Genomic DNA, 15,491 nt, shown 5'->3' with positions numbered 1-15,491 from the left:
GACGAGGTGGGATGAGGGCTTTGCGGGAGAGGATGGATGGCAGTGAGAGAGGCCGGAGGTCGCAGTTCTTGTGATGGCTTTTCACTAATTCACAGCAGCAGGAGAGCTGGCTTCCAGAAAGCCAGCGGCCTTCTGATTGAGGGTCAGGACACAGATTCGCTTTCTGTAGAAAAATGACACGGGGTCCTTGGGGCAGGTGGAGTCTAGTCACAGATACTGATGGGGCTTGTCATGCTATTGTACACTCTCGGCAAGCCCAGCAACCCCAGGTGCTGGGGCTGGATGTCACTGCAGCTCTGACAGCAACGGCAGCTGTGGCCAAGGGGGTCCTGGTTCCGGGGTTAGGGCCCTGTTGGGGCCACTGAGTCCTCAAAGCGGTTCTTTTCTTTATGTGACTGATCAAGAGAAATGGGACAGATGAACCTATTTGCAGGGCAGGAATAGAGACACAGACAGACACAGAGAACGGACTTGCAGACTCGGTGGGGGAAGATGGGGGTGGGACGAACTGGGAGATGGGGATTGACATATACAATACCATGTGTAAAACAGATAGCTAGTGGGAGCCTGTTAGAAAGCGCAGGAAGCTCAGCTTGGTGCTCTGTGATGACCTAGATGGGTGGGATGGAGCGTGCGGGGTTGGGGTGGAGGGAGGTCCAGGAGGGAGGGATCCATGTATACTTGCAGCAGGTTCGCTTTGTTGTACAGCAGAAACTAACGCAGCATTGTAAAGCAATCACACCCCCCCCCCCACAAAAATGACAAAGGACCACAAGGGCTACGTGGGAGAGGGGCTTCCAACCTGTGCTTGATCCTGAGCTTTTGAGGCCTTGGAGGGGGAGCCAAAGTGGGAGTTTTAGGAACCAGACTCTCACATGCTCTGAGTGTCCGGAGGGTGGTCTGCGGCCTACCTCTATGATGAAAGGTCTTAAGAGCTAGGAGTAGGCGAGCTCCTATGCTGGGTCCTTTTTGTGCATCATCTTCCCTCCGTCTCCTTACACTCTATGGCATTAATATTATTGCCCTCCGATGACCCATGAGGCAACCGAGACTTGAATGGGCCCGGTTACTGGCCCAAGGTCACATAGATACTCAACTGTTGCCCTGGGATTCGAGTCCAGGTCTGCTGGGTTGCAAGCATGGTGTTTTCTCTCCTACCCGGTGCTTCCTCACTGGTGCCCCTGGACATGAACTCGTGGACACCCAGAGTGACTGCTTGTCCCCCCTCCCAGTGCTTCCTCACTGGTGCCCCTGGACATGAACTCGTGGACACCCAGAGTGACTGCTTGCCCCCCTCCGATCCAGGAAAAAGTCCTCGACTCACGCCTCATCCAGAAAAAGCATGGGGGGATAGGTGTCCCAGTCACATTGGTCCTTGTGGTGGATCAGAGGGAGAGAAATAAGATCCTCTGACTCTTCCAGGCAGGACAACTCAAGGGATGTGTCCATTTTACAGATGGAGAAGCTAAGGTTTCAAAAAGGGAGGTGACTTGCTTACGATCTCAGAATGTTGAAGAGCTTTTCTAGTGCAAGAGGAAGCACTGAGCTCTGGAAGCAGGCTGTGTGAGTGTGTGAGTGTGTGTGCAGGGGTGTATAAGAATAGTGAAAGCCTCCTGTCTCCTGTCCCCATGTGGCAGGAACCCTAAGAAGGAGATGTGGGCCTGGCCCCCCCGGTGAAATTCTGGGCTCATTCTCGCAGAGGCAAAGCTTCCCCTGAGGCTCGACAGAGGAGGTGGGAGGTGGGGAGGAGCCTTCATGGGGGCTGCAAGGCACCTGAGGGAACAACCCCCCTATGTCCAGGAGAACACCCTCCACTGAGGGCAACCTCCCCTCCCCCTTCCTCCTAAGGGACTGCCCCACCCCCAGGCTCTGCATCACCCTCCCTGGCTGGGACACCATCCATTGTCTTTTCTGAGTGTCGAGATCCTTGGCTCTGCCAAGCCACGCTCAGAAAATGCTATTGATTTTCCTTTATTTATTTATTTATGAAATTTTTGCTGTGGGCAAAAAATAAAAAGGTTTGTTCAGCGTTTCCCCAAGCAGTGAGAAGTTTTCTCCGCCCACTGCCTCCTTTGCACATACTCAATAGACTCCTCTCATCTCTCTGCCTGGGGGAGGGGCGGGGACTTGAATTGCTCATTGTTTGCCAGAGCCACTGGAGAAGCAGAGTGGAAATAAGGCTGAGTGTCCTGGAACGTGGTGCCCTGTACACAGTAGGTGTTCAAGTAATAGGTGTGGGAGAGATGGGTGGAAGAATTATTGAGCGAGCCTTGGCTGATGCCCACAGGGTGGGAGGAAGGAGGCAGAGGATGGCCCATTCCTCTGTGAGAATACCTACTGCGTGCAAGGCCCAGTGTTGGGCAATTTGGACCTTTCTCATCTAGTTTTCCGGAGAAGGCAATGGCACCCCACTCCAGTACTCTTGCCTGGAAAATCCCATGGACAGAGGAGCCTGGTAGGCTGCAGTCCATGCGGTTGCTAAGAGTCGGACACGACTGAGCGACTTCACTTTCACTTTCACTTTTCACTTTCATGCATTGGAGAAGGAAACGGCAACCCACTCCAGTGTTCTTGCCTGGAGAATCCCAGGGACAGAGGAGCCTAGTGGGCTGCCGTCTATGGGGTCACACAGATTTGGACATGACTGAAGCGACAGCAGCAGCAGCATCTAGTTTTCGGGCTTCCCAGGTGGCTCAGTGGGTAAAGAATCTGCCTGCAATGCAAGAGACGCAGGAGACTCAGGTTCAATCCCTGGGTTGGGAAAATCCCCTGGAAGGGGGAATGGCAACCCACTCCAGTATTCTTGCCTGGAGAAATCCCATGGACAGAGGACCCTGGCAGGCTATAGTCCATAACGTTGCAGAGGCGGACATGACTGAATCTACTGAGCACACACGCACATCTAGTTTTCACAACGGATGTGCAAGGTGGGTTTTATTACCTTTGTTCAATGGTGACAATCAGAGAGGTTCAAAGTTACCCAGCCTGTGAACCTGAATTCACATTCAGGCTTTCTGGAGACCAGCACCCCAGCTCTCACCACTGTGTGGTGGGTGCAGCCTCCTGCCCAGAGGGAACCAAGAAAATGTATGTAAAAGACTTCCAGGTGGGACTTCTCTGGTGGTCCAGTGGCTAAGACTCCATGCTCTCAATGAAGGAGGCCCAGGTTCGATCCCTGGTCAGGGAACTAGATCCCACATGCTGCAACTAAAGATCCCACATGTGGCAACTAAGACCCAGTGCAGCCAAATATATAAATATTAAAAAATAAATAAAGGCTGCGAGGAGCGACTTGTCCTTCTCCTAGCTCTGGTAGATTTCAGGAAGTCCCCATTGAGTGGATCAGCTCAGAGCAATCAAAGCCTGCCCTTGTCCACCCCTCCCGTTCTGAAGAGATGCTGCGTGGGAAACTGTCATCCACCCTGCCCACCACCCCAAAGCAGGACTGCAGAAACAGGGGTTAGGTCGTGTCTCTCCAGGGAAGGCTGGCAGGAATTCCACAGTCTGTTGGTTAAAGATGCTGAGCACCTCACTAAGCTGCCCTTGGGTGGGCTTCTCTGTCCCATGCTCACCCTTGCACACATGCGTTCATGTGACTCCCAGACCTGGAGTGCCGTTCCCTCCCCGGCACTCCTGACGTCTCCAAGATCTCAGATCCAGTCCCCCCACTGGAGTCACCCCTCCTAGAAGCACCATTTGCACTCTGGTGTTAACTATAGGCTTGTCAGTGGCCAGCAGTGAGCTGCTGGAGGGCAGAGTCCCATCTTGTTGAGCTTTGTCTCCCCGGGTTTGGCCTCAGTGCCTGGCCCTGAAAGGATGGACAGACACCCATGTTGATCCCAAGCAGCTGGCAGGACATCCGCAGAGATCGCCCCAGTGCCTGAGCAGTGGGGTCGTGGCCCTTGCTTTCACCATTCACTGGAGACACATCTCTTTTTCTCCTCCCCGGCAGGAGTTCCCCTTGGCCATCCTCCGGGGCTGGGAGTGCTACTGTGCTTACTCCACCCCCCAGTTCAACCTGCGGGATGCCGTGGACAGCTCGCTGTGTGGCCAGGAGTCTGAGGCCCAGAGGCTGGCAGAGTACTGCGAGGTCTACCAGACCCCTGTGCAGGGTGAGTTCCACCCCAGAGTGAACTGGCATGCAGGGCTCTCCTTCTGTACTTGGTCTGGGAGTCTGGACTGAGTATATGGTCCCGGGATGGGGAAGGCATCTTGGTGGGTGGTCCTATCTTGGGATAATATGAACGGAGAGGCCTCTGCCATCCCTGGAGGCTGGACAGAGGATTCAGGGATCCGTGTGAAGAGCACCTGACTTTTATCTGACTCTGGGGATGAAGGTGGTTTGAGGAAGAGCAGAGAGGCAGGGTCCAGAGGGATAACATGGCAAGGTGGTGGGGCTGGGTGACAGGGGAGCCCAGTGACTGTTGGGACATCCCTGAGCCAGCCCATACCTGGGGACCAGTGAGTCACTCAGACTGTGCCAAGACCCCAGCATCTTCCTTGTCTGAGAAGCAGGTCTGCCCCAGCTGAACTTAGGGGCTGATAAGAGGAAGAGCAGGTGGGGAAGGTCATTGTCACCTTTATCAAACACCTATGGTGACTCAGCACAGCCCTCGGGTCTTGGGAGACTTTCACCTGAGGGTTCCATGTGCCCCTGACACAGCCCTGGAGGGCCTCCCAGAAAGAGGGGGCACAGCGACTAACACCGGAAGTTCTGAATCCTGATTCCTTGCTGCTCTACCTGGTGTGTGACATTGTTTTGCCTGGCCACGACCCCAGCCCACTTCCCCTGCAGAGTCTGGAACTACCTGAGCTGGGCCAGGAGGGTTTGGCTGTGACCACTTGAAAGATGAGGTGGGGAACCCACAGGGCACTGATTCCCACTAGACTCGTCCAGTGGGAGGTCTCGTCATCACTGGGGCTCTCTCTGGCCAGCCACAGACCCATGCAGCCAAGGTCCAGGTGGCAAATCCCTTCCCCTCTTTGAGCCTCAGTTTTCCCATTCCATTAAATGGGCGGCTTGGGTCTGATTTCCTGCCAAGAGGAGTCAGGCTGTGAGTCTGGGAGTCACAGTGGAAATGGGGAACCCTGAGATGACTTCTGGACTTTCAGACACTCGATGCACAGACCGGAGGTTCCTGCCCACCAAATCCAAGGTGTTCGTGGCTCTGTCGAGCTTCCCCGGAGCGGGGAACACATGGGCGCGGCACCTCATCGAGCATGCCACCGGCTTCTATACAGGGAGCTACTACTTCGACGGAACTCTCTACAACAAAGGTGAGTGAGGGCTGCCGGGAAGGGAGGAGGCAGCTCTCAGGCCAGACCGCAGCCTCTGCAGCCCAGGTCCTCCTTGGAGCACCAGAGCTGTGCTTCTCACTCTTGAATGTGTGTCAACATCGCCTTGTGTGTGCATGCTCAGTCGCTAAGTCACATCCGACTCTTTGAGACCTCAGGGACTGTTGCCGGCCAGGCTCCTCTGTCCATGGAACTTTCCAGGCAAGAATACTGGAGTGGGTAGCCATTTCCTCCCCCAGGGTATCTTCCCAACCCAGGGATCGAACTGGCATCTCCTATATCTCCTCATTGGCAGGCAGATTCTGTACCACTGAGCCACCTGGGAAGCCCTAAGCAATACCTTGAGGGCTTATTAATTCAACATAGATTCCTGGTTTGTACCCACCCCGCCACCAAGAGAGTATGACTGGATTAATCTGAGATGGGGCCTAGAAACTGGCATTTCCAACAAGCTCCTGTGTGATGTTGAAGCAGTCAGCTCTAGGACTTCACTTGAGAGGAAATTCACAAGATCTGATCTGGATTCAAAGGGAAAGCCTAGTCACTTAGATTCCCTCTCAATAAACATTTTTAAAATTTTCCTTAATTTTTACAGCCCTCAATAATTAGGGGAAACTGACTTCATCTGTTCATTTTTTTTTCCCCCGAGGTAAATGTAGCTTATCAAAATACTGTTTCTTAAAACTAGGTCCAAAAATCTTCAAGAGTTTAATGATTTCTAATATTTCTCTTGTAGAAATAAGAGGCCTCATTATGTCAAGTAAATGAACTTTAAAATGGCTCAAATCTGTGCACTGTTTAAGACTAAGAACCTCAGATAAGCCAAGTGGGATACATATTTGGTGAAATAGATTTCTCTGTTGTCAGGTGTTACAACAGTTTCTCTGGGATTCTTCGCTCAGAGTTTGGTTTAGGGAAAGAGGAGCCTATCATTAACCTCCTAGAGAAAACAGAAAGTTCCTGAGGTTCTGTGATTACCCACAGCAGTCTTGATCTGGTTGGTAAAAAAGCCAAGGGTGTCCATATAACCCAGTCTCATCATAGTTGGGAGTCTTTAAAAGAATTTTGAACTCATGTTTATTTATTAGTATTATGTAGCACAAAGCTTGATGGGTGGTTTTCTTTTTATGTATTTGTTTATTTGTTTATTTTTGGTCATACTGGGTCTTTGTTGCTGCACACTTTTCTCTAGTGGCTAGCAGGGGCTACTCTCTAGTTTTGGTGCAAGGACTTCTCATCGAAGTGGCTTCTCTTTCTGCAGGGCACAGGCTCTAGGGCACTCGGGCTCAGTGGTTGTGGCTCACGGGCTTAGTTGCTCCGCGGTACTTGGAATCTTCCCGAACTGGGGATCAAACCTGTGTCTCCTGCGTTGGCAGGGGGATTCTCTACCACTGAACCACCAAGGAAGCTCATCCTTGGGAGCCTTGAGTGTTACAGCACCTATAGGCAAAGTAGCCAGATGAAGACTGTGGTCCTGCTCACTCTGGTCTAGTCCCCTGGGAACCACCTACTGTGTACAGGCTGTAGCTGCCCACCATATTCATCTAGAAGGCCTTTACCTTATTCAAACAGCTGGCTGTCTCGGTCGACACATGGCTAAGTGACCCAGTGGCTCGACAGCCAGGTATCAAGGGTTGCGGCGACACTGTCTGAATGGCTCTAGAGCTACCTGGGCGCATCTTTGAGCCTTATGGGACTGGTTAGGTATAGCCGCAGGTCACAGAGCACTGTCAGAGCAATGAACACACACGTGCACACGTGAAATTCTCAAGGCAACTCCAGTGCCCAAACACCAAACCTGTCATGGGTGAGCCTGGTCTGAGTTATAAGGAAAAGTGGTCACTGCTGAATTAGGCTAAGACAGTACAAAAGACACCCTGGGTCTCAGGGTGTCAAAGACCAGATCACATGCTTCCTCAGCCCATGGATTGACTCATTCTTTCCTGGAACTTCCCAGCTGTTTGACAGAATGAATCAAAGCAAAGACTTTTGGTGTTTGGCCCATGGCAGAGATGAGTTTGAAAACATATGTTGAGTTTCAGCTGGTGACTCCAGACTTTCAGATTCAAAAGAGGCTTGCATTTTCCAGGCATCAAAGACTCCCTCGCTGCTGGCTGTAGACATAGGTGCTTCCCAGCCATTCATGGGGTGGGGGTGAGACTCCTTTATGTTTCCAAGAGCTGAAGACCAACTCATGCACATTTATGGAGCGTGTCCCCAGAGCTGATGCCATGGGCTACATTGGGATGTGGCCAGATTAGCCTCAGGGGACATCTTTGCAGGAAGCCTTCTATCACCTCCCACCATACTCCCAAACTGGTCCCCCTACTCTTTGTCCCCATAAGCCCCTATCCTCTGTATTACATACACTTGGGCTGTCCCCCAAATAGCTGTTGTTGTTATTTTTTCTCTAAGTTGTGTCCAACTCTTTACGACCCCATGGACTGTAGTCTGCCAGGCTCCATTGCCCATGGGATTCTCCAGGAAAGAATACTGGAGCAGGTTGCCATTTCCTTCTCTGGGGGATCTTCCCATCCCAGGGGTCAAACCGGAGTCTCCTGCATTGGAGGTAGATTCTTTACCCCTGAACCACCTGCCCTCCCCCCAATAGACTATAAGCTTGAAGACAGGTTCTGAGTCTTACCCCTTTATCCATGACATAAATTTCAGCATGGCATGGGCACACAATGATCTTTGTTGATAAATGCATGACGCTGTGTAGGACTGGGGAGAGTCTCCGTGAATGCAAGACTGGAGCTCAGTTACAGGACATACGGTCAGAGGGTGGGGCTACAGTTGCTTGACTGCCCTTGAGCCTGTTGATGGGGATCCTGCCCACCCCGTGGGAAGGTGGGCAAATGGCGAAGGCCTCCCAGGGACACACAAAGCCACATGGAGAGCGCCCTGGCTCTGATGCTGTGGTGCTGTGTGATCTTGAGCAAGTCACATACCCACTCTGAGCCTGCAGCTACGGTTCATTCATCAGCCTCTCTGCAATGCTCATGTGAAATAGCCATGAAGGTGCCCAAAGGAGGCATCATCAGGCCTCTGCCTCCTGACTTCCGGGATCCACAGGAGGTGCCTGATCTGCTTTCTCTTGCAGATGCCATCTTTTCCCACTTAGATGCCTCCCTCGCTCACTATCTCTTGGGCAGGCTCAGGCCTTGTGCTTAGAGGCCGCCCTAGTGGCCCCTCAGTGCCCACCAGTGTCGGCTCTCCCTGGGGGCACAGGTTAGGATTCACACCTGTCTGCCACTGTGGCAGTGGGGTCTCCGTAATGCCTTTCTCACGGGCAGGGTTCAAGGGTGAGAAGGACCACTGGCGCAGCCGGCGTACCATCTGCGTGAAGACCCACGAGAGCGGCAGGAGGGAGATTGAGATGTTCGACTCGGCTATCCTGCTCATCCGGAACCCATACAGGTCCCTGGTGGCTGAGTTCAACAGAAAATGTGCCGGGCACCTGGGCTACGCAGCTGACCGCAACTGGAAGAGCAAAGGTGAGCCGAAGGGGCCAGCAGGGCAGGGGACGGGCTGCCTCTTTATTCCTGGAGTCATCTGCTGATACATACTAACCGAAGTCCTACTGTGTGCCAGGTGCTGAGCGAGGTGCCAGGGGTTGGCTAAAGGGGTCATGATTGCCACCCTCAAGGCAGGCACACAGTCTAACCTTTGGGTAATGGATTAGAGAGACACAAGTCAGGGCGGTGAGTGATACAAAATGAAGCTGTCAGAAATACAGCTGTGTCCAGCAGATTGGGTGGCATGATGAGAAACGAGGCTGGGCAGGCTCCTGCTTCTGTCCCTGTGTGGTCAGCTGAGGCTGGTGGGTGTTCTCCCCATTCCCTGACACACTCCCCCTAGGCCACTCCCCTCTCCAGCCATTCCTGCCTCCCTCTGATTCCCCTTGAGCCAGCAGGCAGGCTGAGCTCTGATCCCTCCTGGGACTCTTACCAGCCCAGTGACCCCAGGCAAGCTGCAGACCCTGTCTTCTGAGCCTTGCTTTTCTCACCTTAAAACTCTATGGCCCCTACCTCTTAGGATCGTTAAGAAGATCAGAGAAAGCAAATGTTTCCCACAGCATCTCAGAGTGGCGCTAGTGGTAAAGAATCCACCTGCCAATGCAGGAGACACAAGAGACGAGGGTTCAATCCCTGGGTAGGGAAGATCCCCTGGAGGAGGAAATGGCAACCTACTCCAGTATTCTTGGCTGGAAAATTCCATGGACAGAGGAGCCTGGTGGGCTACAGTCCATGGAGTCACAAGGGTCACATATGAATGAGTGACTGAGCACAGTGCAATAACCCAGTTATGGAAGCTTATTTTGTTGGGGGTGATTCTTGATATTGGCATCCTTCTCTCCACTGAGGCAGGGAGGGGGTGGGGGCACTGACTTTCTAAATTTGCTGGAAAAAAAATGTCATGGACCAGATCATCTGTCCAAGATTGCAGCTCCAACCCTTGCCTTGTTGTACATCACTGGTTAAACTGGCGGTCACAGCCATGTGTCAATAAGCATCAATTATGCACCCCGTGTAGCTGCATAGGAGCACCTGGGACAGGAAACCCAGCCTGCACAGCATCTTTATGTCCTTGGGAAGCCCAGCATCTGCCCTCACACACTGCTCAGCCCCCATCACCCAGACTGGATGATGTGCACAGTTGCCAAGGCAACATCAAGGTGAACTGAGGGTCATCTCAACAGAGATGCCCAGCCTTGCTTGTCTAACTCCGCTGTGTCCCATAGGCCTGAGACCCTGGGCTCTTCCTGTCCAGGGATGGTTCCAGCGGTCAAGGTTCATCAGAGGGAGAACCAGTTCTTGGAACATTCAGACCCCATGTGTCTTGGTGTGTTTCCAAGGAAACTGCTAGGGGAAGGCGGACCCAAGGTCACACCTCCCAGGCAGGCTTGGGGCTCTTCAGAGCCCAGCCTCATGGTAACTGTCCCCCTCACAAGGTCACCCCTCACGAGATCCTTCCTTGGTGGGGGGATCCGGGCAGGTTGGTCCCAGGCAGAGGGGGATGGAGCATCCTGGCCCCCAGAAGGGGAGGCCCCAGGCCCGCCGGGCCGGGCTCTGACACAGCACCCCTTCTTTTCTCCACAGAGTGGCCGGACTTTGTCAACAGCTATGCGTCATGGTGGTCCTCGCATGTGCTGGACTGGCTTAAGTATGGCAAGCGACTGCTGGTGGTTCACTACGAGGAGCTGAGGCGCAGCTTGGTGCCCACGCTGAGGGAGATGGTAGCCTTCCTCAACGTGTCCGTGAGTGAGGAGCGCCTGCTGTGCGTGGAGAACAACAAGGAAGGCAGCTTCCGGCGGCGCGGCCGGCGCCCACACGACCCTGAGCCCTTCACCCCGGAGATGAAGGACTTGATCAACGGCTACATCCGGACGGTGGATCAGGCCCTGCGCGACCACAACTGGGCCGGGCTGCCCCGGGAGTACGTGCCCAGATGATAGGCTCCAGGCCCGCTCTGCCCGCCCCACCGGGAGCCGGCCGCCTTCACGGGGCTGCACACGTGCTCGCTGGGACGCTCGCCTGCCGCTGCCTCCCTGGGATGCTCAGAGGAGGGGCCTGTGCCACCTGCACGGGGGCCCGCCCTGGGGCTGCGTCCCTGCCGCACAGGGACACCTGGGCCTGACTCCCAGCCAGCAGACCCGATGTCACAGGACAGATGCAAAGAGACACACACTCCTTGCCAGACCTGCTTAGACCTGCCACTTTCTGCTCACGGTGTCCCGTTAATGCGCCTAAGCCACCACCCTGGGCGTGCCTGACACTCTCAGACTTGCAAACACGAACGTCAGTGCAGGCCCGCAGACGCCAGGTTATGTGTTCCCAGGGGCTGCCTGTCTGTCTCTCTGACACCCTGACACACACATGCACCCCGAGTTCTCAGGGACCCGGGGTTTCCTGTCGCCAGCCCAGTGCAGGCTTGCTGGTCAGGGGCTTTGACTGCGGGATGCTGGGCTGGGTGGGCTTAGTGCCCCGAGGAGCCAGGACCCTGGCCTGGAGACGGGCTCACAGTCTATGGCCGCCGGGCCAGGCAGCCCTGAGTGCACGTCTGCATCCCCCAGTGTGCGTGGTGTTATGACCGGCTCTGTAGCCTGGCCTCTCCCTTCTCCTTGGATGGGCTGGTGGCGATATGGGCAGAGCAGAGCCGCCCACAGACACCCCCACCTCAGGACCGGCTGTAAGCTCTGTGCACCCACCGCCCCATCCAATGTCAGCACTCCTTGAATTGGCGCCTCCTTGCCTGGCTTCTTTCTCCGACTCTCCACATAAAGCTGGGGACTCACGCCTTATCCCAGAAGCAGGGTGTAGGGGTGAGGAGACCAGGGGTGGGGGTGGCGGGTTGGGTGGGAGGGGGCTGGGCCTCCAGGAGAGGGCCCATATCCCAGCAGTGCCAGTGGAGGGGGCTGCTTGGGCTGGGCAGACCCAGGAGAGATGAGTCTTGGGGGCCACTGGGCTGGTTGCCCCACCCATCTTGACAGCTCTTCGCAGGATCCCCCCACTCCTGGTCATGAGGAAGTGGGGGCCAGCATGGCCCATCAAGACCCTGGGAGGGAGGCCATGGCTGCAGCTTCTGCCTGACCCCTACCCGCCAGCCCTCTCGGTTCACTGTTATTCACCCTCCACTTCCTGTCACTGGGTCTCTTTGTCACACCCTCTGTCTCTTTTTGTGACACTGACATCTTTCCCATTCGGGGATATGGGAAGCTGGCGCTAGCGGCACTGCTGTGTATGAGTTTACAGGGCTCCTGAGAAGATGGCCTCCTCTTCGCTGCTCAGGGCCTAGAGGGGCTGGGGGAGGGAGTGAGAAATCCAGCAAGAGACGAGTGTGTGTGCGGGGTGTGGAGGTCAGATAATGCATTGCAGCGGCTCTGCACTGGTCCTGAGGAGTCTGTAGACATTATTCCAATGGAGCGAAGGGGAAGGGGAATTGAAGCAGAGGGAACAGCACGCATGAAGGCTCAGAGGTTTGGAAAAACCCTTGTGTGTTTTGAGAACCGATGAGTGGGTGTGGGTGCGTGCCTCTGAGTCTGTGCAGGAAGAAGGTGGGAGTGGGTGGGTGAGGACAGAGGAGGGGACAGAGAAAAGGACTCTCCTCACTGCCAGCCAGTGCTCAGCCTGGGAGGGGGAGGGGTGCTGATGCTAATTACCTTCTTGGGTCACCCTTCACTACACATCTTGGGCTCGGAAATGGGGCTGCAGAGACCAGGGGTCTGAAGTCTAGAGGGTGAGGTGAAACTGGGAGCACAGCCCAGGACAAGTGGGACCCAGGGAGGGCTGTTGAGAGCTCGGCCACACACTGACCCCTGTGAGGGAGAAAGGTGGATGGGCTTGAACTTGGGCAGTCCCTGAGTCCCTCTGCAGTTTCTCCAGGCCTGGGCTGGGCCTGCTGGTCTGACCTCTGCATCAGCGTGAAGGGTTTGGGAAAGCTGGGCATGGGAATGTGGGACCACCTGCTCCCTGGCTGGAGATCAGGAACTGACAGCACCCCAGTGGGGGCAGGCAGAGCTGAGGGCCCTAGAGGAGAGGCCCTTCCTCAGAGGGAAGCCTCCCTAGCCTTCAATTTTTAATGAATGGCCTTGAGCATCCGTTCCTGGTGGCCTCCAAGTTCTTTTTGAGTCTCCCCCAAACCCACACCGATGCTGAGGCCATTTTAGATCCTCCTAAAGCATTGCTGGGGCTCAGCTCAAGGCTGGAAACTCCAGGGTCTTGATAAGCAATTATTGATACAGCATGGCTCGAGGATCAAGTATGCGACAAGCCCTGATGAGGCTGATTCTCCTGAGTAGCAGGAGCAGTTGAAATCCACCAGGAGTTTTCACCCTGCCTTGGAAGGGGGCCCAGGGAATACCTGCATCCCAGAGTGAACCTAAAATCTCAAAGGAGACTGCAGCCCTGGGTGATGGAGGAGAGGGAAGCCAGTCCAGAAACTGGCTCCCTGGCAGTGACCCTCACTCTCCTGGCCACCCAGACAGTCTTTGGGGAGAAGACTCAAATGTCAAGGAGTCTGCAAAGGGCAGTGGAGTGGCTGGAGGACCGATTAGGACTGCAGCCAGGGCATGGCCCCCTGGGCTCAGGAGAACAGCAGTCCCAGCCTGTTTTTCCTGATAGATGATGAGACTGTTCCCTGCTGCCAGGTACCCAGAGACCCTCACTCCTTCAGGTGGAGGGCCACTTGCTCAGATGGCCTTGGAGTTTACTGTGCACCTTAGCCAGGCATGCAGATAAGTGGAATGATGGGATTGGGGTGCATTGTGTTGAGTCAGTCCACCTGGCAAGATACCTGAACCTCAGCACCTGATCCTGGATGTTGGGTGAGTAAGATGTTAAGGCCCCATGTGCTAATGGTTCTCAGCAGTCACCACCACCACCCCCCCCCCCCCGCCCCCACCAGCTCCTGAGAAGCACGGGAAGGGGATGTGTCTGTTCTTTTGGGAAAGTCTGTTTGTCCTTCTTCAAGTTAGGTCTCATCTCTAGCTCTCAGCTTCTCCATAAAGAAGATGCTGTCCCAGCCAGCCAAGGAGTAAAACAGGCTTGAATTTAGGAGAGAAGCATGGCAGATGTAGCTAATCAGACCAGAACAGAGAAATCCTGTTTACAGATTCCAATTTTAATAGCAAAGCTGTGGAGTTGCACAAACCTGTGTTAAAACATGTAATTTTCATGGATTTCATCTCCCGTTGTGGATCAATTTGGAAAAACCAAAATATATAATTTGAAAAAACTGAAACTCATTCTTGATAATCCCAGTGATGTGTTAATGAGAGAGAAGAATAGACAGGCTTCCAAACCCTGGGAAGAAAACTGCTTAATTATGTGAGCGTCTTATAATGAAGTCTCGTGCAGCTAAAATTAGATTTAGAGTGCATGAATATGCGAGAATGTTTGCACACCAGAATGCATTTTTTCCCCTTAAAAGTAACAGGAGCCACTTGGTTCTTAGGGGGCCCCAAGAGGGGAGATGGAAGTGCTGGGGTTGATCTTTGTGGCTGCAAGAATTCCTGGGACTGAGGTTTGTTTTCTTTTGGCTGAAAATTTGTTGGAAGTGTTTAAAATGTGATGCTTCCGAAGTAGTTCATTAAGGTTTGGGGAGAAATTGATTGATCTGAACCCACATTGATGACCACTCAATATTTCCTGAGTTGGCCTGAACAAGGTCGAATTAGAGTAGAGTGGAAATAGGATCAAGTCTGCAGATTAAAGGGGTGGGTCGTGGTCCCAGCTCTTCTCTGCTGTGATCTTAGAACAGGCCTTCTCTCTCTCTGGCCTCGGTTCCCCATCTGTAAAATGGGAGACGAGTTGGAGGCTGTTGGTTGCATCCCTGGTGTTCATTTCCCCATTTCCTTTCCCAGCAGCCCCTGATGTCTCTTGGCAGGGGCGGGTTATGTTCTGCTGGAGCTGTCTCTGTCATCATTTCTGGGGTGGGATGCATTACCTGGACTAAGTCCACACCTCATCCCATCTCTCTGGCTACAGTGATGGTCATGTTTCCTAAGGCAATGGAGCCAGAGGGAATTTCAAGACTTCTGGAAATGTTGAGTAAAGGCTCTTTTTATTCACCTTGCTAGATGTCAACGAAGAAGTAGGTAACCTTGGGTCTTGACAGGGGCTGTCTTGGGAATCCTGGAGGGGACCCCTCCCAGCATGAAGCTGACAACAGAAGAGAGAGTCAGGAGGCAGAAGGAAACCAGATCCTTGGTGATGCTGTTAAGCATAGGATCCATCTTTGCCTGTGACTGGCCCTGCCTGTGGATGGTTTTGTTACATGAGCCAATAAATTCCCTTTATTGTTTATGTTGGGTTGAGTTTGGTTTCTGTTACTTACAGCCCAGAGGGTTTTTTACAAGGCTTGGATTGAGAGACCCTGGGATTCTGATATTCTCTATCTCTGTGGCAGAACTAGATGAAGACAGAGACAAGAACAACAATGAGCTGTCGGATTAAGAAGTTGCTTTTTGCAGGAATGGGGGTGGATGCGAGATGCTCAGTAGGAAGCTGTGCTCTGTCAGCCAGGACAAGTAGCATTTTTAAGTTGGTACATAATGAGGTCACCTGGGTTTCCTTGGAAAAATCAATCCTCTTGATTGACCAACCCAAACCATAAATTGTCTCATTCAATCCTTACCAAATTTAGTTTCTGAGACTGAGTTGCCCAAAGTTCAAAACCTTTATTTTGCAGATAAG

The 15,491-nt window shown here is 53.5% G+C and overlaps 1 protein-coding gene across 3 annotated transcripts in view; it reads left to right on the top strand.

Annotated features, from left to right (window-relative positions):
* The window catches only part of WSCD1 (WSC domain containing 1), a 47,670-nt gene extending 32,569 nt beyond the window's left edge, over positions 1 to 15,101 (top strand). For all 3 annotated transcript variants that reach the window (XM_027516630.1, XM_027516628.1, XM_027516631.1), the window contains exons 6-9: positions 3,953 to 4,112; positions 5,113 to 5,277; positions 8,592 to 8,792; positions 10,398 to 15,101. In XM_027516630.1, the coding sequence (XP_027372431.1) occupies positions 3,953 to 4,112; positions 5,113 to 5,277; positions 8,592 to 8,792; positions 10,398 to 10,750 (879 nt within the window). In that variant the 3' untranslated portion in view covers positions 10,751 to 15,101. The remainder of the gene's footprint in view (positions 1 to 3,952; positions 4,113 to 5,112; positions 5,278 to 8,591; positions 8,793 to 10,397) is intronic.
* The last annotated feature ends 390 nt before the right edge of the window (positions 15,102 to 15,491 follow it).

Source organism: Bos indicus x Bos taurus, chromosome 19 (genome assembly GCF_003369695.1).
Source record: "Bos indicus x Bos taurus breed Angus x Brahman F1 hybrid chromosome 19, Bos_hybrid_MaternalHap_v2.0, whole genome shotgun sequence".
Taxonomy (NCBI): Eukaryota; Metazoa; Chordata; class Mammalia; order Artiodactyla; family Bovidae; genus Bos; species Bos indicus x Bos taurus.
The sequence above is the reverse complement of the archived record's forward strand: the minus strand, read 5'-3'. Positions and strand labels throughout refer to the sequence as shown.